Source organism: Puma concolor, chromosome C1, assembly GCF_028749965.1.
Source record: "Puma concolor isolate L17-30 chromosome C1, mPumCon1.1.hap2, whole genome shotgun sequence".
NCBI classification, from domain to species: domain Eukaryota; kingdom Metazoa; phylum Chordata; class Mammalia; order Carnivora; family Felidae; genus Puma; species Puma concolor.
Window position 1 is genome coordinate 124,346,776 of NC_141674.1, and position 24,988 is coordinate 124,371,763.

The window sequence follows — 24,988 nt, forward strand, 5'->3', positions numbered from 1 at the left end:
TATCAAAATCTCAAGAATGTTTTTTTGTTTTTGCATTAATAGAAAAAAATCTTAAATTCACATGGAATCTCAAGGGACTATCAACAATCCTGAAAAAGAACAAAGTTGGAGATCTCAACACTTCCTGATTTCAAAGCTTTACTACAAAGCTAAAGTAACCAAAACAATGAGGCGGTGAGGTACACACAAACTATATAGACTAATGGAATAGAACAGAACTCAGAAATAAAACCTCCCAAAAAAGGTCAAATGTTTTTTGAAAAGGGTGCCATAACCATTCAATTGGGGAGAGGATAGTCTTTTCAACAAATGGTGCTGGGAAAAGTGGATATCTATCTACATGTAAATGAATCAAGTTAGAGCTTTATCTTATACCATATGCAAAATTTAACTTAAAAAGGATCAAAAAGGAACACCTGGGTGGCTCGGTATGCTGAGTTTCTAACTTCAGCACAGGTCATGATCTCAGGATTCCATTCATGGGTTTGAGGCTCATCAGGCTCTGTGCTGACAGCTCAGAACCTGGAGCCTGCTTCAGATAGTGTCTCCCTCTCTCTCTGCCTCTCTCTCTCTCTCTCTCTGAAAAATAAACATTTAAAAAAATGGATCAAAGACCTACATGTAAGAGCTAAAACTATAAAACTCTTAGAGGAAGTGCTCTCTTCAGCAGCACATATACTAAAACTCTTAGAGAAAAACACAGCGGAAATGCTTCATGACATTGGATTTAGCAATGACTTATTGGATATGATGCTAAAAGCACAGGTAACAACAAGGAAATAAATTAGACATCATCAAAATTAGCAACTTTTTGGCACCAAAGGGCACTATCAGTTCAGGACAAAGGCACCCATGGAATGGGAGAAAACAGCTGCAAATCATATACACATAGTGCCCAATTTAGAATGATTCGACTCACAATTTTCTGACTTTACAATGGTGCAAAAGTGATAATGCATTCAGTAAAACTGTACTTTGAATTTTGATCGTTTCCTGGACTAGCGATATGCTGTATAATACCTCTGGTCATGTTGGGCAACAGCAGTGAGCCTCAGCTCCCAGTAAGCCAATGTGATCACAAGGGCTAACAACCAATACACTTACAATTACTCTGTACCCATACAACCATTGTTTTTTACTTGTAGTACTACAGTCAATATATTACATACTACTTTATTATAAAATAGGCATTTTATTATATGATTTTGCCCAAATGTAGGCTAATGTAAATTTTCCAAGCACATTTAAAGTAGGCTAGGCTAAGCTATGATGTTTGGTACGTTAGATGTATTAAATACCTTTGTGACTTAGGATATTTTCAACTAATGATGGGTTTATCCAGACGTAAGCTCAATGTTAAGTGGAGGAAGATCTTTATCATCCAGAATATACATATATATGTGTGTGTATATGTGTGTACATACACACACATATACATATATGTATTTTCTATGGATACATATATTCTGGATATTATACACTACATGTGTACACATATATTCTGGATATATATACACTATATATATATAGTGAAGAACTCAACAACAAAGCAAACAATACAATTAAAACTGAGTAAAACACGTAATAGACATTTCTCTTAAAAAAAATGTACAAAAGACCAATAAGCATGTGAAAAGATGTTCAACATCATTAATAACTAAGGACATGTAAATCAAAATGAGATGCCACTTCATACCCATTACATTGGCTATTACCAGAAAACAAAAAGAAAATGACAAATGTTAGTGACAAAGTGCAGACACTGGAACCTTGTACTGGTAGTAATACAAATGGTACAGGTGCTACGGAAAACAATATGACAATTCTTCAAAAAATTAAACACAGAATTACCACGTGATCCTGCAATGCCATTTCTGGGTATACACCCAAAAGAAAAAGCAAGGGCTTGCAGACCCATGTTCAGAGCAACATTATGCATATAAGCCAAAAGGTGGAATCAACTTAACTGTCCACTGAGAAAGGGTAAACAAAATGTATATACACACCACAGAATATTAGCCTTAAAAAGAAAGAATATTCTGACACATGATACAATATGGAAGAACCTAGAGATCATGCATAGTGAAATAAGCCAATCACAAAAGATCAAATATTGTACGATTCCACTTATATTAGGTACCTAGAAGAGTCAAATTTACAGACAGAAAGTAGGACATGCCAGTAATGCAGGTGGGGTAGGGGCTGGTATTGTTTTATGGGTATAGAGTTCCAGTTTGGGAAGATGAGTAAGTTCTGAAGATGGATGGTAGTGATAGCTGCACAACAATGTGAATATACTGAATGCCACTAGGCTTTACACTTAACAAGGTATTTATGTTGTGTATATTTTACCACAATTTAAAAAAAAAAAAACTAAATTTTGTAGCTGCCCAGAAAAAAAATTCAAATTGGATACATACTGTATATGTTAAATATAAATCTAAATGCATCAAAGATTAAAAGGGAAGAAAAATTAAGATATAAGTTTTAAAAGAAAGCAGGACAATTTCTTTATAACCATGGAGTAGAAGCGGTTTTCTAACTATAATTTAAAATCTAGACACTAAAAAAAAATTAATATTTCAACTATGTAAAATTAAAAACTTCTTCAAAAAAAAGGAAATAAAGTAGCCACAAGAAAAATTGTCTGCTACTAACAGAGAAAAATTGTCTGCACTCGAAGACAAACAATCTCCTTGAAACATACAAGATACCTACAAGGTGATGATGAGGGAGGGAGGGAAATAAAGAGGAAAAGAGCAAAGAAAGGAAGAAGGCAAAAAAAAAAAAGGGAAGAAGGAAAGGCAAAAGAAGAAATAGAAATAGCTATAAACAGAAAGGTGCTCAACTCCTTGAAGTTAAAAAAAAAAGCAGATTAAAAGTACACTGAGAAAATGCTCATACATTCACAGTTGGAATCCAAAATGACACAGTTATTTTAAAAACACTTAAACATTCGAGGCGCCTGGGTGGCTCAGTCGGTTAAGCGTCCAATTTCAGCTCAGGTCATGATCTCACAGTCATGAGTTCGAGCCCCGCGTCGGGCTCTGTGCTGACTGCTCAGAGCCTGGAGCCTGTTTCGGATTCTGTGTCTCCCTCTTTCTCTCTGACCCTCCCCCGTTCATGCTCTGTCTCTCTCTGTCTCAAAAATAAATAAACGTTAAAAAAAAAAAATTTTTTTTAAAAACACTTAAACATTCACTTACCATATGACCCAGCAATTCTACTTCTACGTACATACCCAAGAAAAATAAAAACATGTGTCCACATTCGTTCAAAACAGCATTATTCAGTGTCCCCAAACTGGAAGCAAAACATATGTTCATCAACAAGAAAATAAACAAGGGCAATATAATTATACAAACCAAAATTACTCCACACATAAAGAATTTAAAAGTGTAACCCACTCTCCAAGGAAAAGTGTTCAACAGAAGACAAAATGACCCAAATACTGGAATTATCAGATAAAGACGGGAAAACAGCTATGACTATCACAATTAAATAAAGAAAAGTGCACTTATAATGATGAATAACAAATATCACCAGCAACTCTAAAACTATATAAAAAAACAAATGGAAATTCTAGAATTGAACAAAGAAATACCAGATATTTAAAAAAAAAAAAAAATCACGGATGAACTAAAAAACAGAAAACAGGTAACAGAGGTAATAATCAATGAACCTAAAGGCAGATGAGTAGAAATTACCTAATCTGAAATTGGGGGAGGGGGGATATTAAGAAGAGACATGAAGAAAAAAGAATAGAGTCTAAGAAACTTGGGAGAAAATACGAAAAAGGTCATATACTGAAGTCTCAGGTGGAGAACACACCGGATAGTAAAATACTTTTTGAAGGAGTAATGACTGAAAACTTTAGCAATTTAGTGAAAGATAGCAACACATAGATATGAGAGGCTCAAGAAAACCCAAGCAGAATAAATAGAAAGAAACCATACTTAGTCACATTACAATCAAACTAAAAATCAAAGATAAAGAAAAAATACTGAAAGCAGCCAGAGGAAAAATACCCACTAACCGGAAACAAAATTCAAATTACTACCACCTTCTATAGAGGAGTGATGAAGGCTAGAAGACAGTAAACAACATTTTTAAAGTCTGGAGAGAATGGGAAAACAGTCAGCCCAGGAATGTACAGGAGCCAAAATATCCTTCGACAATGAAAGTGAAATGAAAACATTTTTCAAATAGAAGAAACTCACTGCCATCAAACTTGGGCTAAAGAAAGTTCTTCAATCCAAAGGAAACAGGAAATTAGAGGGGATAGTGAAGTATAATAAAGAAAATCAGAAATTATAAACAGGTAAATATAAAAGACTATTTTTTATACTTAGTTTTTGAACACACTTATAACTAAAGCAAAAATCTGATTATCTTGTGGGGTTATACAGTACATAGATGTAATACCTGTGACAACTTTAGCATAAAAGGACAGTGAAGTAAGGGGAGCAGCAGGCAAGACTTAACAGATCTCCTGAAATGCAAGATCTCTACTCCTTACGTGAAGTTTTAATTAACTCCAAAGAAACAGTGAGTAGTGAGTTTTCTTAAAGACACATATTGTAATCCCTAAAGCAATTGTTAAAAAAAAAATGCCGGGGCGCCTGGGTGGCGCAGTCGGTTAAGCGTCCGACTTCAACCAGGTCACGATCTCGCGGTCCGTGAGTTCCAGCCCCGCATCAGGCTCTGGGCTGATGGCTCAGAGCCTGGAGCCTGTTTCCGATTCTGTGTCTCCCTCTCGCTCTGCCCCTCCCCCGTTCATGCTCTGTCTCTCTCTGTCCCAAAAATAAATAAACGTTGAAAAAAAAAAAATTAAAAAAAAAAAAAAAATGCCAAGAGTATAGTTAAAAAGCCAAAGGTAAATTAAAATGGAATTCCAAACAATATTCAAATAATTTGAAAGACAGAAAAGAGGAAAGCACAACAGGAACAAATTTTTAATAAATAAATAAAACAGTATACCTAAATCCAACCACATCCATTATTACATTAAACGTAACAGACAAAACTCTCCAATTAAGAGGGACAGATTAAAAATTTTTTTAAAATAAAAATGCAAGCCCCAACTATATGTTGTCTGCATGATATGCACTTTATAAAGACAGAATGAAAAAAAATGGATGGAAAGCAAAAAGCAAGTATAAGAAGGCTGGAGTGGCTATATTCATATGCGATAAAACCATTCTTTAAGAAAAAGAGTAATATGAGGGGTGCCTGGGTGGCTCAGTGGATTAAGCGTCTAACTCTTGATCTTGGCTCAGTTCATGATCTCAAGTTTGTGAGTCAGAGCTTCAGGTCAGACTGTGCTGACAGCACAGAGTCTGCTTGGGATTCTCGGTCTCCCCCTCTCTCTCTTTCTCTGCCCCTCCCCCATTCACTCACTCTCAAAAATAAATTTAAAAAAATTTTTTTTAAAAAAGAGTAATATGAGAGAGTAATTTTATAATAATAAAAGGGTAAATTCATCAAGACCTAACAATCTTAAATGTGTATGTGCCTATTAACAGTTTCAACATGCTTGAAATGTGTCATAATTAAATGCTGAGACTATTCAACTCTTACAGCAGGAAATTTTGTCACCTCTCAGTAATAGATAAAATCACACACACACACACACACACACACACACACACACACACACACACACACACCAAAAACTCAGTAAAGGCATACAGGATCAACGTTAATAACCATTTTGATCTAATTGATATACTCAAGAAGTGCAGAATATGAATTCTAAGTACACATGATGCATTCATTTTGACCACGGATGGGCAAACTATGGCCCCAAAACAAAATTCAGACTATTGATGTTTTGGTATCACTCGTGAGTTTAAAATTCTTTTTATATTTAAATTTTTTTAATTTTCTTTTATTTTTTTACATTTTAGAAGGAGGAAGGGAAGTGAAAAGGGAGGAGAGGAAAGCAGCAGCAAGGACCATGCCTGACCCACAAAGCCTAAAACAAAGACCATATGTGGCCCACAAAGCCTAAAATATTTACTATTTGGTCTTTTATAGAAGTGTGCCAATCCCTGACCCAGACCAGATGCTAAGCCATAAAAAACAAATCTCAATAAATGTAAAAGATTAAAATCATAAATACATGTTCTCTGACTAAAAAAGAATTAAATTAGAAACCGACAGCAATAAGCTATCTAAATAAACCCCAAACATTTGGAAATTAAACACACTTCTACCTATAATCCGTGAATCAAAGAAAAAATTGCAAGGAAAATTACTTCAAGTTGATTAACAGTTAAAATAAAAAACATCAACATGTGTGGGATGCACCTAAAGCAAAGCTTAAAGGGAAAATTCCTACAGTGCTTATGTCAGAAAAAATAGAAATGTCCATAATCAGTGACCTAAGATTCCACCTTAAGGTACAAAAAGGAGGGATGCCAGGGTGGTTCAGTCGCGTCAGACTCCAGTCCAGGACGTGTTCTCCCAGTTCATGAGTTTGAGGCCCAGGTCGGGCCCTATGCTGACAGCTCAGAGCCTGGAGCCTGTTTCTGATTCTGTCTCTCTCTCTCTCTGCCCCTGCCCTGCTCACACTGTCTCTCCCCCTCTCCCTCCCTCTCAAAAATAAAAATAAATATTATAAAAAGAAGAAAGCAAACTCAAAATAAATAGAAATAAACAGTAAACAGAAAGGCAGAAATCAGGTTAATAGAAACAGAATATTAACAAGAAAAAAATGGAACTATGGAAAGATAGGCTGATCGAGAATAGTACAGAAATTGCCAACATAAGGGATGAAAAACTGATTAACGCTACCAATCATATAGAGGAGAAAATGATAAAAAAGAGAATACTATAAACCACAGCCATCATATTAGGATGTAAGGGACAAATACCTTCAAAGACAGAATTTACCAAAATCAATACAAGATGAAACAAAAAATCTATTTTGAATAACCCCAAAGCTATTAAAGAAATTATCAGTAACCCTTCCAAAAAGCAAACTCCAGGCCCAAGTTTGACTGGTAAATTCTATCACTCATTTAAGGAAGAAATAAAAATAATTCTACATAAGCCCTTTCAGAAAAGAGGGAAGAGCTTACCCCAAACCCTTTCGTGAGGACAGCATAATTCTAATACCAAAACCAGATAAAGACATTTCAAATGAAGAAAATGGCAGGCCAACATCCATCATGAATACAGATGAAAAAAATCCTTAACAAAACAAATAGAACAACATGCAAAAAGGGTATATATCATAACTAAGTGAGGCTTAGCCCAAGAATCCAAGCTTGGTTTAACAGTTGAAAAATCAAGCCTCTGCTTTTTCAGAACACCTCAATTAATTTCACTACTCAACATGCTATGGGGTCTGATGCCTGCTTACTTCCCCAGACTCATCCAAATACTCACTTCACTTGCATAATCCTCAACCCCTACAAAACACATTTTTTTTATCTAAAATACAATTACTCTTATAAAGCTTTAATAAATATAGTTAGGAACAGAACACACAAATCCGAGCACTTACAGAACATAAATGCTTATCCTTCTTTCCTTCTTTATTTCACCCAAATCCTTTGTTTCCTTATAGACCCTTTCCAAATCTTCCATTTTTATCATTCCTTTTGGACACATTTGATTTTCATAGTATGATTCCTAAGCAAAATTAGTAGAGTCCTAATGCCTTTCAATTTGCTATTCTTTAATACATGGTGTACAAGTATGTATGTTCATGTATGTGTACTTTAAATACTGTTTAAGTGCATTTTGTTACCTTGAAATATCTTAAAAAAACCTTTCAAACCTAGTCCTTTTTTAATCTGAATTCTAAGCAGGAAAATTACATTTTGTGAATGTCCTTTCTTTTTTTGATGTCAATTGTAAGTGGAAATCTACATTTAAATGCAGAGTAGAAATAAAATTACACATCAAGAAAAATTCTATTACAAAATGCATATGTTTTTTTATTCTGGAAGTCTACAAAAGAAACAGAAAATTGTGAGGCACCAGGGTGGCTCAGTCAGTTAAGCTTCCGACTTCAGCTCAGGTCATGATCTCATGGTTCTGGACTTCGAGCCCCACATCGGGCTCTGTGCTGAGAGCTCAGAGCCTGAAGCCTGCTTCAGATTCTGTGTCTGTCTCAAAAGTAAAAAAGAAAGACGAAAGGAAGGAAGGAAGGAAGGAAGGAAGGAAGGAAGGAAGGAAGGAAGGAAGGAAGGAAGGAAGGAGAGAGAGAGAAAGAGAGAGAGAGAGAGAGAGAAAGAAAGAAAGAGAGAGAGAGAGAGGGAGGGAGGGAGGGAGGGAGGGAGGAAAAATTGTCATTGTCTCCAGAGAGCAGAATGGAGAAAAAGGAGAATTTTGTTTTCTTTTTTTTTTCTTTTTTTTTAATTTTTTTTTCAACGTTTATTTATTTTTGGGACAGAGAGAGACAGAGCATGAACGGGGGAGGGGCAGAGAGAGAGGGAGACACAGAGTCGGAAACAGGCTCCAGGCTCTGAGCCATCAGCCCAGAGCCTGACACGGGGCTCGAACTCACGGACCGCGAGATCGTGACCTGGCTGAAGTCGGACGCTTAACCGACTGCGCCACCCAGGCGCCCCTTTTTTTTTTTTTTTTTTTTTTTAATTTTTTGGAGAATTTTGTTTTCTAAATTTACAATGTTATGTCTTAAATGATCTAACCATACACATTTAACACATAACAGTGTCACATTACTTTTTTAATTAAAAGAACTTTTGAAAGGATAACATTAGCCCATGAAAAAATTTTAATAAATAGTAACACTAGAAAAGTACTAATGTAAGTTTCCCTGACATGCCTATCCTCTAGCCACCTAGTTGCCATCCCAAGAGTAATTATTTACATATCTTGGAAAAAATTCATGCATAGACATGTACATATATTACTTTAATTTATGTCATTGGGTTATACAGGAAGTCAAATTATGAATCCGCTTTACTTCTTTATACTTTCCTATATTTAAAATGTGTCATTTTCTAAATGGTTTTTAAAAAGAGAACATAATGAAAAAGGCAAAGCTATCTTACCTAATGTTTATGAAACTTGTAAGCACAATACAGTATTTTGGAAAACTAAACCAAAATTTTCCTTTATGGCCCGAGAAAGCAGGCTAGATTTACAGAAACTCTCCCTGAGCTACACAGCAATGAAAAAAAATTTCTGATGCTGATTTTGGCCAACCAGGAGGAGTAAGGAATTGGAAATGGCTTACAGAAGGGACGATAGTAGAGAATTCAAAACCATCTTTGAAGACTTGGTGACTAGAAAAATAGTGAAAATATAATAAGTTAGAAGAAAGGGATTTCCTGCACTGGGAGAAATGAATGGCAAAAAGCGAATGAGTTTTATGTAAGAAATGGTTGGTCTATCATGGTCCTAACTGCCTCTGGGGCAGGGAAAAATGGATTCAGGAGTAGTCATCAATAATGTGCTCTCTTAAAAAGAAATGAAACAAACATGATAAAATGTTAGCAGGCAATAATTGTGATAAATAAGAGTATCTGTTATGTTATTCATTATACTTTTCTAAAGGAAAAAGTTCACTTAAAGAAAGAATATTTTTAAATAATAAAACCAGTTATGCTTGTAATGTAAAACATTAGCATCCCTTATGTTGGATAGTATTTTTAATTCTGGGGACGCCTGGGTGGCTCAGTCAGTTAAGCGCCCAACATCAGCTCAGGTCATGATCTCACAGTTCATGAGTTCAAGCCCTGCATCCAGTTCTCTGCTGTCAGCACAGAGCTGGCTTCAGTCCCTCTGTCCCTCCCTCTCTCTGCCCCTCCCCTACTTGAGCACATGTGCGCGCGAGCTCTCTCTCTCAAAAAAAGTTATTCTTATTGTGCAAATTCAAATTTTACTTATTAAAGGCATATAGTTGACAATGAGTACTTTTACTTTACACATGATTCCTATTTCTTTTTGCTTTGAAAATCATCTCACAGCAAAAAGTTACTTGAAGATTCCAATACTTTGCTGATACTAAACCACTAACGGGAACAAAATCTTAAGAAAATAAATAAATAAAGTTCAAAAATGAACTGGAATAAAAAGCTACAACAAAAAAATCATTCCAGAAAAGAACAAATATGTATTGATGTTATTACCCTAAATACAGTATATGTACCTACAGCCTAGTAGGTAGGAAGTAGATAGAATTTTAACTTTACATGTTTGAACAATCTTAAACCACATAACAAAATGAATGTAAGACTCCCACACTTTAGGATGTAAAGAACCTTCATGATCTAGTGCAACCCACAATTTCCAAAATTTCTTTGTACTGACAACTACTAATTTAAAGCTGAAAGAATTCTACCTCAATATGAACAGCTTACATCTTTACCGTATCATAAAAACAAAGTATATATTAAGCATAATTATCAAATTGTAAGTGAAAATGGAGGTCTACAAATGAATTCCAATGCTTAACTTCTATAATTTCTCAATTCTCAGCTTAGCTATAGTTTTCTTTGTGCTTCTAGTGTTAGGAACTTTTACAAGAATGTAGTCGTGGGGAGCCTGGGTGGCTCAGTTAGTTAAACGTCTAACTCTTGCTTTCAGCTCAGGTCATGATCTCATGGTTCATGAGTTCTAGTCCTACACTGGGCTCTGTGCTGACAGGGATTGTCTCTCTCTCTTCTCCCTCTTCCTTCTCTCCCCACCCCTCAGGTTTGTTCTCTCTCAAAAAGAATAGATAGCATAGCACAGCATAGCATGCAGTGGCTAATTTACTGGGTTTGTAAATCATATCTCAATAGTGCTGTTTAAAATAGAATAAAATACTAGAGTCAGTCTAATACTGCATTAAGTTTAACTTTTACCAATCTTCTGCTTAATGAACTATACAATCTACTGCCAAGCAAACCAATTCCAACCCATTGTTTCCCATTTAAAATCCTTCTGAAATACGGCAGGATATATAAATGAATAAAATTAACTACTTTCTGTCACACAGCTCCAAATAGGGTGAATTCCAGGAAGGGCAATCTCCTAATTGATCCCTCCCTCAAATATTTTGAAACTCCTGACTTCCCTTCATCAATAAAATATTACTGAGCACTATTAAATACTACGCACAAGGCAGTAACTTAGAGAGTGAACAAAAAAGACATCCTACCATCATGAAGCTTCCAATTTAGCTTACATTAACAAGGTTTTCTTTCCTTTCCATCTACCATATCCTACTTATGCTTTTCCAAGAATATGAGCAAGTTCAGCTCCTTCATAAACCATCCTCCAAATACGACAGCCCTTAGTAATGTCCCCAATTAAATACTAATATGCCATCTTTAATTATTTCACATACATTAGTTTCATCTCTGAAACTAAATTGTAAGTTTTTTTGTTTTTTTGGGTTTTTTTTCAACGTTTATTTATTTTTGGGACAGAGAGAGACAGAGCATGAACGGGGGAGGGGCAGAGAGAGAGGGAGACACAGAATCGGAAACAGGCTCCAGGCTCTGAGCCATCAGCCCAGAGCCCGATGCGGGGCTCGAACTCACGGACTGCGAGATCGTGACCTGGCTGAAGTCGGACGCTTAACCGACTGCGCCACCCAGGCGCCCCAAAATTGTAAGTTTTTTAAAGAGTAAAATCATGCTATAGCTTTCTGGATATACCACAGTATTCAACACAGAACTGAGAAGTCCAACAGTGAAATAAGTAGTTGATTACTTTTTATAATAATTTTAACTATAGCCAAAGTTGTTACTGTATGTCAATTATTTTGCTATGTTCTTTATATTATCCCTAACAGTTATCAAAAGCATGCAAAATGGATCTGTTTAAATATTGGGAAACTGCAGCTCACCAAAAAAATCACTTCAAAGAAATACAAAAGCTAGATACGAAATCAAGTATCTATCAGCCTCCAAAGTCAATGTCTTTTGTACTGTCTCCTTTTAAACATGAGTGGTTACTTCCAAAGTAAAACCAGAGAAAGAAATAACAGTATAGTATAGTATGCTAGCTATGAGATCTTTGGCAAGCAATTTACACTCTGTCAGTTTCATCTGTAAAAGAGAGTAACTACCTACCTCATAGGATTAGGTATCAAATGAATTAATATTTGTAAAGCAATTAGAACAGTGCCTGGCACACAGTATGCACTATATAACTGTTGGCTGTTATTTTTATTGTCATAAATCACCATAATAAAGTCATCAAATGTGCCTACTTTCATAAACTTTCATACATTATGGCTTCATACTATCTGCAACATAAATATCTAAGTAGTGCAGAATTCAAGGACATTCAAACCTCCATAACCAGCTCAACATGGATCTTTTTAATTCAACTCAAGAAGCACTTACTGAGCACCTATCATACATCAGACACTTTCAGTACTTTCTTGTACCATCTCTCTGTACCATATTAAACATCACTACTGCCTCGTACCATATCAAACCTAACATACCCAAATTCAACCTATACTTTTCTCACCTCACTTTGTTTTCTTCCACTGTTGTCTCACCTGGTACACTAGTCTTATTTCTGCCTATTAATGCTTTATTCATCCTTAAAGGCCTACTTTAGTTATCATTTCTACCAGGAAGCCTTTTTTTCATCGTCCCTGGAAAAAGTCCATTTTCCTTCACCTATGATTCCAAAAAGTTTCATTCATACCTGCCAGAATATTTATCATATTGTTATAATTACATACACGTAAGCTTCCTAAAGGCAGGCACCATTTCGTAATCATCTTTATATTCCTCACAACAAAAGTATTGCAAAAGTACACATTTGCAGACACTTACTAGAGCTACTGAAAAACAACTTTCCCAACCATAAACAAAACAGACGCAAAAGCTACTTCCTATTTCCTACTTTTGTTTATAAAGATAATAATCCCACTATCTTCTGAAAAAGAAAAAAAAAGAGTACAGCTCAAATTCTCTCAATTATAATTCTGGTTTACTATTTAAAAAATTAGGGGCGCCTGGGTGGCTCAGTCGGTTAAGCGGCCAACTTTGGCTCAGGTCCGTGAGTTCGAGCCCCGTGTCGGGCTCTGTGCTGACAGCTCAGAGTCTGGAGCCTGTTTCGGATTCTGTGTCTCCCTCTCTCTGACCCTCCCCCATTCATGCTCTGTCTCTCTCTGTCTCAAAAATAAATAAACGTTAAAAAAAATTTTTTTTTAATTATAAAGCTTAAAGAAATAACCTGTCATATTACTGCATTTATCAAGCAGGTCCTACTTTCCAAAATATTCCATACTCCCAGAATAACTAGACTGTTATACCTCTGTTCTAATGAAAAATCCCATATTATTCACACCATCATTAATTATTGCTTTCAAAAAAAAAAAAAAAACAAAAGCAAAAAACAAAAAAAACCTGCTCCTTCATACATTTAAATTGAACACTGTGTGAAACTCACAAGAGTTTTTGCACTTTTGGAAAAAAAAATGTGTTAATTCAAACTCCTGGGTAGTAAAGGATCAAGCAGTTATCAAAATGAAATAGGAATTTAAGGCAACATAAAGAAAACCGGGCAACATTACTTCCCCAACCTCATCTTTCTCTGGACAGCAGTCACTTCTGCCAGCATCAAATCCCCACTCCTATTCTGACAAACCCACCAAGGATTAAATCTTTTTGCAAGATGAAAAGCTGACATCCCTTTACAGGACGAGGGACCCATTCCACTCCTGTCAGCTACTACACATCACATGATCTATGTCTAATCAATCTGAGCTTAGGTAAAAACACTGAACATCCCAAAGATGTTTTAGAATTCATATTGCCAGTATCTATCTAGTTGCAGCATCTTGCAGACTTCATGCAGCATGACTTTGACAGCAGACTCTCACTACCTGGCCTCTCCCTTCCTCTGCTTTTCTGAGCCCAGTTCTCCAGCCTTCGCATCAATTTTGTGATGTATACCATACCCTTTCCATAACTCATTCCTTTTTCGCCTTATATAAGCTAGTTATTCTGTTGTTTGCATCCAAGATCTCCACAAGTTACATTTCTCTCATTTCTACTTCTCATAGAGTCTTATCAATTTGAATCCTATTTCACTGGGTTTTTTTAAACCAAAGTTTTCTTTTGTTTTTTATAAAAAATGTTTATTTTGATAGAGTGAGCATGTGCACGCACACGAGAGAGAGAGAGAGAGCAGGGGAAGGGCAGAGAGAGAAGGAAAGAGAGAATCCCAAGCAGGTTCTGTGCTGCCAGCATGGAGCCCAATGCAGGGCTCAATCCCATGAACCCTGAGAGTCTGAGCCAAAATCAAGAGTCCGATGTCTAACCAATTGAACCACCCAGGCACCCCTTGTTTTGCTCTCTAAATAATTTTCCTGACAGGAAGGCAACTTGAAACAAGGCAGGCCCCTTTGAAATGCATTTTAGAAGCAATAAAATTCTCAACTAGTGTATTATACAAAAAACAAATTAACCAAGGGGAAAAAAAGCTCAAAAAGGTCTCTTTCCTTCACTGTTACCTCTACCTTTTTTGATTAGTATGAAACAAAATTTTTAAATAAATATTTTCAAACAGGAAACACAAGTTTCTCCCAAAACTGTGTACTTTCCAGATAAAATGCACCAAAATTCATCCTATACCTGAGATAACAATCTCTTTAAATTCTATTTTAGACAGGGCACCTGGGTGGCTCAGTTAGGTGTCTGACTTCCGATCAGGTCGTGATCTCACAGGTTCGTGAGTTGGGAGCCCTGCTTTGGGCTCTCTGCTGTCGGCACAGAGTCCACTTCAAAGCCTCTGTCACCCTCTCTCTATCCCTCCCCTGCACACGCACGCACACTCTCTCTCTCTGAAAAATAAACATTTTAAAATAAATAAATTACATTTTAGGGAAAAAAACTGCTTTCTGGTAACCCATGTTTCTCTTAATCTATATATTCACTATATTCCAATTCAAATAGCAAACATTAAGTCCTGTGAGTCTAATAAAAAAAATTCTTATTTACAATTCCATTCTCTTCAGTTCTTATTCTTAAGTTCAACTATTTCATTTTTATGTTTTATGCAGTCATTAATGAGAGATGACTTTTGTAATGCACTAATTATTCATTTTCAAACTGCGGCTTCAGAAATATACCCTCATTCTGAAGTTATATGTAATTAAACGTCATTTGCTTAATTGAGTTGTCCTGAATGAACAAGCAATTGTCAGTTTTACCATGTTTGATATAATTCCTGTCCTTGCAATATTCAAAGTTAATAAATAATTCAATGTCAATTAACTTGCTTATGTTTCAGGTTAATCAAATCAATGAATTGGTCATTAAGACTACCCTATATATCTCATATTTGTACTAAAAATTGGCAGTTCTAAAAAAATATTTTTTTAATGTATATTTAAATTTGAATACTCTTCAAAAACTCGGCTAACAATTTAACCGCTCTTACTGAATATATCCCAACTGAGGGCAATGAGCTCTGGAGTCAGATTGCCTGAGGGCTCAGAGTCCAGATCTATGTAACTGTAGCCACTCTTTTATTAGAGCAGGTTACTTCAGTTCTCTATACCTCAGTTTCCCCATCTTAAAATAGTAATTATATCATAGTACCTATACCTCATAGGATTTCTGAAAAGGTTATAAATAATTATCTCAAAAACATAACTCTTAAAGGGCTCTGAAAGGCTGACTTGTACACATCCCACATTATGTCTTTAAATAACTGAAATCCAAAAATAAAAATATTTTTAAGATTTAAATGACTTAAACAATAAAAAAGCATATTTCCTTAAAAAAAGCATCACTTCAAAATAGTAATTTCTGAACTTGGTTTCAAACGTTATGATGGTAAACAAAATTAGTTTTTCATTTGTGCCGTCCAGTATGTATTTGTATCAGCACAAAAACCCTAAAGATTTCATGCACTGCACCATGCCTCAACAAAAACCACTCTAACATATTTTGTATCACTTCAACTAGTAATAAGAAACTTTAACTAATATAACTCATAAATGTGAACTCCTAAGAAAACTTTAAAGAACTCAACAATGCTATCAATTGATAGAACACTCCCGAAAGGTATTTTTCAACTCTGGATCTCTGTTTCATTTTTAAATAAGAGTGGATTAAATTATTCTTAAAGTCTTTTTCAGCTCCATAATTCTATGTAAGTCATGAGGCACTTCCCTTAATTCACGCAAGTTTCACAAATACACATTAAATGCTATTTTTGTGGTCTCAAAGTAATTGAACTTAAAAATGCTTATAGCAGAAGAAAAATGCACCATATTTAATTTACTAAGTTCTAAGACTTTAAGCAAACAACTGAAGTTTATCATAGACCAATACTAAAAATTTAGTATATATTTTTATACAGTTCCAAAATCAACCTTAAACTGTTGCAAAAAAAAAAAAAAAAGACATTTTGCACCCTAATTCCCCATTTTAAGACTTCCAATCCCTTTCTTGTAACCCTTCATTCACACTAAATACTGTAACTGAAAATGTCTTCAACACCCTTCCCATGACAATTGCATTTTCACAATGGGGAAGAAAACTTAAGAGAATATTTAAAGATTAATGTTCAACATCAGAACAGACAAAGAAAAAACACTCTTGTGAGGTGTTAGGCATAGAGAGAAGTTAGAAAGAAAAATATATCAGACCACACAAATTGAAGGCTGTTCCTTTCCTGGTTATAAAGGAGTATGTAAGAATGACCTGAGTTTAAAAGTCAACAGTTTCGGGGCACCTGGGTGACTCAGTGCGTTACGCGTTAAGTGTCTGACTTAGGCTCAGGTCCTGATCTCCAGGTGGTTACTGAGTTCAAGCCCCACCCTGGGCTGTGGGCTGAAAGCTGGAAGCCTGGAGCCTGCTTTGTATTCTGTGTCTCCCTCTCTCTCAGAGATAAATAAACATTTAAAAAAATTAAATAAAAAAGTCAACAGTTTGGAAAGCTTTTTTAAAAAATCTTGGAAGAAAATTAGTAAAATTACACAAAATGGTTCTTTAGAAAAATTACGGTATTTGTCTTTTTGTTCCGGTACAATCAATTATGGAAGTATCTCATTTATATATTGTATGGCATAAAGGTTCACATAAAGATATAAAACCACTAGTAAACAAAGTAATATTTGTCACTATCCTATTTTGAAGAATCAAATTTAAAACATTAATCCAATAACATCACCTTATCTTGCACTGTCACTTAATAATATATGAATTTATAAGAAACTATAAACCATGTTAATGGAGCGTTATTATTACTTAACTGTCTTGCTCTTACCTCTCTAAGCTACTGGCTATTACAGATCAGTAATGTCATTAAAGAGCCTACAAGTTCCAATAGAATTACAGAGGAGCATTCAAATGCTTTTCTTATAGGGGAATTTTGTTTCAGAAAGCATTACTTGAAGCTACCTTTTAACCATTCCACACTTCTGCCCCTATTCCAATCATTTACCTGTTTTCACTCTTTAGAGAGGGAGCACACTGGACAAGGAAGACCACTGTGGAGGGAAATTGAGCTGTATGGTGAGCTAAAATCTCCTCCTAAGGATTCCTCCTCTTAAAAATTGAGAGGAAACAGATGACTGGTTGTCAGCACGGCTGACTTCACTTTAAGCCACAACTGCTCACTCATTCTTACTGTGAAGCTCAAGAAGCCAGATTACATATCCAAGATTTCTAAAAGAAGGAACATTAATATTCAATCTTTGTTTCTCTTTATCATTTCATTAGCTTCAATTTACAAATTGTAATGATTATTGCGACATCTCCACCTTCATTGCTAAAGTCCCTATATTTTTAACTTCTCAAATATTTCCAATTATGATCATCATCCAAATTCAATAACAAATTCAAATAATGAACTTACTCAGCTGCTAAAAACCAACTCCCTTACTGTCCCACTCAAACTCAAAATCTTTAAATCGTCATTGATGACTATTCACAATCCACCACAAGCAAATGCCAAGCCCCAGCTATACCTCCATCCCTCAAATCAGCAAAAACATTCTGACTGTGCAAAGAAGTGTGTTAAGCCAAGCACTGCAGGAGAAAAAAAATAAATAAATAAGCATAAGACACTGTGTTCCTTTCCTTAAAAACTTCAATTCAATAAAAACAGTAGCTGATAATTGTAATAATTACAACGTATCAAGTTATTACTATACATCAAGCACTGCGCCTAGTCATTTTCATGCATTATCTCAAAAAGCAACACAAAAAAACCCACCCATACGGTAGATACTATGATCTCCAAATTACACATGGGGAAAATATGACATGAAGAGTTTGAAGTACCCAAAGTCATACAGCTAGAAAAACTCTGAACTCAAAAGCAGCTATGACTACAAAGTCCTTGCTAACCATAAACAATACAAAGAATAATTGCTTCAATTATTGTACAAACAAAAAAGAAGCGACCCTGTTCCTACTGCCAATACCCTATTTCAGAACTTGTGCAAAGCTGGTGCTGGGAGGGTTGCTTAAAAATCATCTAGACAGACCAATTAAATGAATATTCCTGGGCCCAACCCTTGAGATTCTGAGTCACTGGGTATGGGGTGTCTCCCAAGTAGTTGTTTTTTTTAAACCATACCCCTAATTCTTGTTCAGCCTTTCATTAGCTCATTCATTGAACAAAGATGTGAGTTCATATTCTATGTGTCAAGTCCCATAACTTCATCCCAAATACCTCCTCTACATCTGATCCAACCACATTCCATTCTGCAAATATTCTAAAAGCCCTATTTACAACATTTAACTCTTCTCCTAAAGGATTTTGATTCCCTACCAAATAAATATTTTCAATCAAAGCTTTCCTGACATAAAATGAACACGAGGTAAAGTAAGTGCTCCATAAATGTTAGTTCTTTTTCACCTTATGAAAATAGATTTGCATTATGTTATTACACGGTCCTCAATTTGTAAGGGAAAGGAGAGGCACAACGTAGGCTAACAGGGCTAAACACAAGAAGCAGCTACTCTCTCCTTTCTGCTGCATATGCTTTTCCTTCCCCTGTGTATATCCAAACCCTTCAAAGGAGAGTGTGCATCCTACCTTCACTAATACTGCTTGGATTCTTCTTGACCACAATAATCTCTTTCCTTACAACCTAATGAACAGCTATTACTGTCAGAAAAGTAAAGACTGTAACATTTGATTAAGTGGTCTTTTACCATCCTAATTTTTTAAAATAATTTTTAGCTCTTATCTCATTAAGATTCTTGAGAGCCGATTGTACTATACATTTTCATTATAATTCCAAGAGTGTCCAACCTTCTGTCAAGTATATAGTTAGCTTTGATTTGGCAATACCACTTTTTCTACCTGTAAGAGTGATCCTTAAGTTACTAACGTAACTTTCTGCCTTTATAACATCAAAAATGAATTGTCAAAAATATACAAAAACGATTGAAAACTGCCAAAGATTCATCCTCAATGTAAGAAGCATATCATATGGTATAGGGACTCTCCCACACTTATTTGCTATAATAACTTGCTTAAGTAGTTTAATTTCACTAAACCCTAAATTTTTCTGTCTATAAAATAGAGATAATTCTCAGAGTGACGTGAAAAGTAAATGAGGTAAAGCATTTAGCACTAGGCCTGATATGTAATTCTTCATAAATATTAGCTGTTAGTATTTTTTGATAAAATCTAGACAGTAAATTTTTTTCCAGAAGTTAAATTTAAGCAAAGTGACAAGAAAATAAGCTAGGAATTCATGTATCTAATATATATATATCAATCAAATCAGAAAAATCTGCACAAGAATGGTTTCTCTAATTCATTAAATCAAATGTGTAAGTCTAGGATTTATAATCATATTTTAAAGAAGAATAGAATTAACCTTACTAACAAAAATAAAGCAATGTGCATAGTTCTGATAAGGGGCTCAGGAGTCCCCACAGTGTAACAGAAAGAACACAGGGCTTCAGTACAGAAAGGCTTAAGTCAAAATAGCAACTCTTACCACCTGCTCACTACATGCCATTAAAAAAGTAATTTAAATTTGTCTAATCCTGTTTTCTCCCTTGTAAAATGAGGTTACAAACAGCTGTCACAAAACTAAATAAAGTAAATAAAAATCCTGGCCGGAAGATCCTCCACTAGTGGAGTTTTCCATTCTGTGCTTAAAAATAAATTTCTGAACAGTGTTTTACAATTAGGCTGAAAGGTTCATCACATACAATGAATACACAACCCAAAGCCCATACTTCACCACACAAAATTTGCATGCAGGAAAAGAGATTGGTGGGAAGGGAGAGGAGAAAGATTGTAGGAAGTCTAAGTAAGAATCCAACTTCTCAACAGGTGCCTGTTATACTTCAAAGAGCATGCAAAACATGAACCATGAAGGAATAAGAATTTCAATGTTTTTTGGTAACAAGATACTGTGAATGCTTCTGCCCTTGGAGATGGCTGGAGAAAAATTATTAAATACTATGTACAGAATTCACATATGAAACTTGAACTCCCCACTTATATTTTTCCCCACCCACTCAGCTCTTCCCCATTGGCTCTCAAAGAAAATCACCCTATCTGTACTAATTGCAAGAATGTAGCCACAGTATGAATTATATAAGCTGCTTATCCATGGACTCCAACAATATATTTACGCTTATATTAAAATTTCTAGGAAGCTTAAGTCAATTATGGAAATTCCTGAATTCATTCTAAATCTGAATATATCTAGATACCAATATATAACTCTACAACAAGGCTATATTAATCCCTGCTGTCATAATGAAGATAATTTACCAACAGTATTTATCAGGGAAAAATGAAAGAACGGGGGAAAAGAAAATTTCACAATGCAAAGTTCTATAATCAAGCTGTAGCATAGAAAATTATAAGGAGTTCCTTCACTTGGCTTGAGTGTTGAAGAAAAGAATAAATGAAATGAATGAAAACATGCAAAATATAATTTAGGATCCTCTTAACTTTGCAAGTGTTACAATGTTATAAAAATGCTTTTTAAAAAAATGTTTCCCTTGGGGCACCTAGGTGGCTCAGCCAGTTGAGAGTTTGGCTTCAGCTCAGGTCATGAACTCACAGGTCCTGAGTTTGAGTCCTGCATATGCTCTCTGCTGTCTGTGCTGAGCCTGCGTCAGATCCTCTGTCCCCCTTTCTCTGTGCACCTCCCCTGTTCAGGCTCTATCAAAAGTAAGCATTAAAAAAAAAATGTTCCCCTCATCACACATAGCAGGTTTGAGTTTTGTAATTGTAATATTAAACAACCAGCTCTATCGATGAGAATCTCTACCCAAATTTTATTCTACAGTACTTTCCCAGTGCAGAAAAAAAAAAAAAGCATAGATATTAATATGAAAGTATTATTTCTAAATTCTTTTCAAAAGGAGTTATTTTCTTTTATGATCTGAGCTAAGTGATTCTTTATCTTATGTTGACATAAAGGATCTTTGCTAGAGGATCTCTAAATTTAAGTCTGGGGTATTAAGGTTCCTGTTTCCTAACTCATAGCTTTTCTTATCTGAGAACATCAAGTTTCATAGATGGTCACTTTTTCAGTCATCTTTTTCCTAACTTACATAATGAAATGGAATGAGCAACCAGATTCAGGTTACAACTTTTCACTTACGTTAAGTAGGTAATTGTAATTATAGACCAAACAGATGAATGTATTCTCTAAAGCACAAAGGAATACACAAATTATAGGTGCACAATCTGCATCTGGGGACCACGGTATTCTGAAACATAAAACTCCCTATTAAGGCCTTACTAAGATATGCTTATCGCAGGCACCATCTCAACGAGCTATCCTCTCTGTGCTAATAAACTTGAAGGTGTGACTCTTCTGGAGTTGCATTAATAGGCAACACAGAAGACCAAAAAACCTTTTGAAGACCAAAATAAATGGAGTTCTGACAGATGGTAAGAAAGGTGAGAGGGAATGGGGAATCTTAGTTCCATTCAAATCATGAGTGTCCAGTTAACTACCTCACCTTGTGAGGTAAAACTAACGTAATAAAGTGTAATAATGTAATAATAACTGAAATTTTAAAATAAAAATAATCCCTATGATAGATCGAACCCCTCCTGCACCACCTCCTGGTCACTCAGTATGTGTTTTAAATTCAGGGTTGCCCTATCAGAAGGAGGTCATTTAAGGACAGTCAACCTCAATGAAATACCTAATACACTAACTCAAAAATAACCAGAACTGTATTTCAAAAGGGGAAAAACAGGGTGAGAAAAAGTAACATCCTACTTAAGATGTTAACCATGTTACTTATTAGGGTTACAATTATCTACACTAATTTTGTTAACAGCCCCATAATTTCTAAAGCATAAAATATTAATTATGTAGCAGTATTTTTCACTTGAACAAAACACACTTGAAAATTCCTTCTCACTCAGGCCAAATCTAATTTTAGAACTGACCCTAAGCATGAAACTAGTGGCCAATTAGACTGAGAAAAAAAAATAAAATACTGAGTTGAGAAAATTAGACTGGATAAAAAATAATAACTTTAATAAGCTGTCCGTCAGAAAAATTTAGAAGTTCCAAGGCTAAAGAGGGTGGTGTTTCCCAAAGGAAAATATTAATGAATCGGTTGCTTCCACATGCACGGCTGGGATTTTAGAACTGTCAGACTAACAAAGTTATGAGCATGAAGATTAGAGCTGTTTTACGGAGAGCAAATGGAGTGAGGAACATACACAATCCTTCAAGCAACAAAAGTTTACTGATTAATTAAAGGAGGGAGGCTGACACCCTACCTCTCATAGCCCGCCTCCTCCCACTGGATTATTTGGGGAATTAGAAATGTAACAATGTATCAGCAGTGGACACACACACTCCCTGCACTGTAACTTAAAGCAGTCATTCCACATTAAAATATAGACAATATTTTCTATGAAAATACAAGTGTACCAAAAACTCTTAAGATGCCTATTTATTTACTTTAACGCCATTCTACATATTAAACTACCTTACAGATCTGGTGACTCTTTGAAAAGCAAGCACATCCCTTTATAACTCAATACCACCTTCCGTCCCGACTTGAGATACCTTCACAGAATGAATGCACAAAACTTCCATTATTTTCCTGGGTGCTTCCCCTCCTCCTCCCTCGCCAAACACGAATATATATCTTTTTGAGTTCACATAAATTGATAACTAGCACCAGTAACTCAATCGATTTTAAATATGCTTAATCTTGAAAGTTCTAATAAGATGTGTTCAGGTTGGAAACGAAAAACTACCTTATAAGGATATAAAAGACAGAAAGCAGGAAGCGGCTTTGACAAAACTAAGGAAGTTGCAGCGCGCTTGCTCACTGGGGGACTTTTTTGAGGCAAGAGAAGTAACACATGACATCTTTCTCTCTCAAATTAAAATGTGACTTGGTTCACCGGTAAAAGCGCAGTGGGAGATGGAAAAGACTGCGAGTCGGAAAGGAAGAGGAGGTGGGTGGTCAAATGAAAGCCCCGACCTAGGTTCCCATTTTCAGAGTCCCGATTCTTCCCTTTTCCCACCCACACCCTGGGCAGTGTTGTCACAGCAATCTTGCAAAACCTACAAGGAGTGCTTCTCTCTTCTAGTCCCTCTGCCAAGCTGTCCCCGCGCTCGATCCACTCGGTCCCAAACCCACAGGCAGGAAGAGACGCGGAGGAAAAGGAGAGCCGGGTGCGCCGGGTGGCGACCACCCCGACCGCACCGCGGGCCCCGGAGGGACGACCGACCCCAAGTCTCCTTGGGCAACGCTGCCCACCGCGATGGGGGAAGGGCCGGGAGGGGTCCCGCGGAGCAAGCCGCTCCCAGGGGGTTTCTCGGCCCCGCACGCCCGCCCGGGTCCCAGAGGGTGAAGCGAGGCGACGAGGGAGGCCCTGGGTCCGGGCCCCACCCCTCGCAACACGGCGGGGCTAGGGCTGACACGGCCGGCGGCAGCACCTTGCCGCAACACACATCTCCCGACCCCCACGGTCCCCCGCCATTTACCCCCCCCCCCTCCGCCTCAGTTTCCCCACCCCCCGCCCGTCAGCCCCCTTACCCCGTGCCACAGTCCACCACACAGGCCGGCAGCCGTCCCGCCATCTTCCTCCTCGCCTGCTGCTGCCGCTGCCGCCGTCTGCTCCGTGCTGATTGGGGCCAGGGATTGGCGGCGGGAGATCGGAGCTATCTGACCATCCACAGCCGGGCCGCCCTCTCCGTCCGGGGGGGAGCCGGGAAGCCGAAGCAGTAGCGAGAAAGCAGCAGGCTCGGTCAGCGGCTACCACTTCCGCAACCCAGGCGGGCAGGCAGTCCCCGCCCTGCCCCGCCGCGGCCTCCTCCCCCTCTCTCTCCCCTCCTCCTCCCTCCTGCCCCCACCCTACAACTTCTTCCCCCAACGCCGCCTTGCCCCGGGAAGCCAAGATGGCCGCCGGTGCCGCCGCCCCGGCCAGGCCAGGCCCAGGCCGCTAGCGCTCCCGCTTCCGGCTCCGAGCGGGAGGGGCGAGAGAGCATGCGCAAATGACGTGCTGCCGCCGGCCTCCGCTCGCGTCCGGCTGTTAATGAAGTCCACTTCGGGTTTTCCCGAGGGTAGGGGCGGGGAAGTCGGCCTCAGCTTCCAGATCTCCTTCTGAAGCTGGAAGGGCTTTTTAGTTTCAATTACTTGTGTGGTAGGTTGAAGGAGGAATAGAACTGCATCCGGCAGCCGCGAGTATCTTCTCCAGTGCCCCGGGGAAAACCGGCCTAACAGAAAACATTCTCAGCGGCACACAACATTCTTGTAACTTGGAGAGTCTGCTTTTCTGGGTAGAAAAGCGATTATCAGACCGAGGGTGAGCAGTCGGGAGGGATAGGTGAACAAAGGTTTGCACCGTGGCTCTTCTGCCTTTGTGCCCAGTTTTTAGTCATTTACACCTGTGCATTGTTAACAACATTGTCTAGATTTGTAGGCTCCCCACCCCCAGGGGCAGGCCTGTACCCTCGAGGACAAATAGTCCGTTATTCAAGGCTTTTGGTTGATGACAAAGATTCCCTCGTAGTAGTTTAAGACTGTACTATTTTACTAGCAGGATTATACCAAGGATTAAGGACCAAAAA

The 24,988-nt window shown here is 37.2% G+C and overlaps 1 protein-coding gene across 1 annotated transcript in view; it reads right to left on the bottom strand.

Annotated features, from left to right (window-relative positions):
- ACTR3 (actin related protein 3) overlaps positions 1-24,231 on the bottom strand; it is a 66,863-nt gene extending 42,632 nt beyond the window's left edge. The window contains exon 1 of the mRNA XM_025934951.2: positions 23,955-24,231. Coding sequence (XP_025790736.1) covers positions 23,955-23,998 — 44 coding nt within the window. The 5' untranslated portion in view covers positions 23,999-24,231. The remainder of the gene's footprint in view (positions 1-23,954) is intronic.
- Positions 24,232-24,988: the final 757 nt, after the last annotated feature.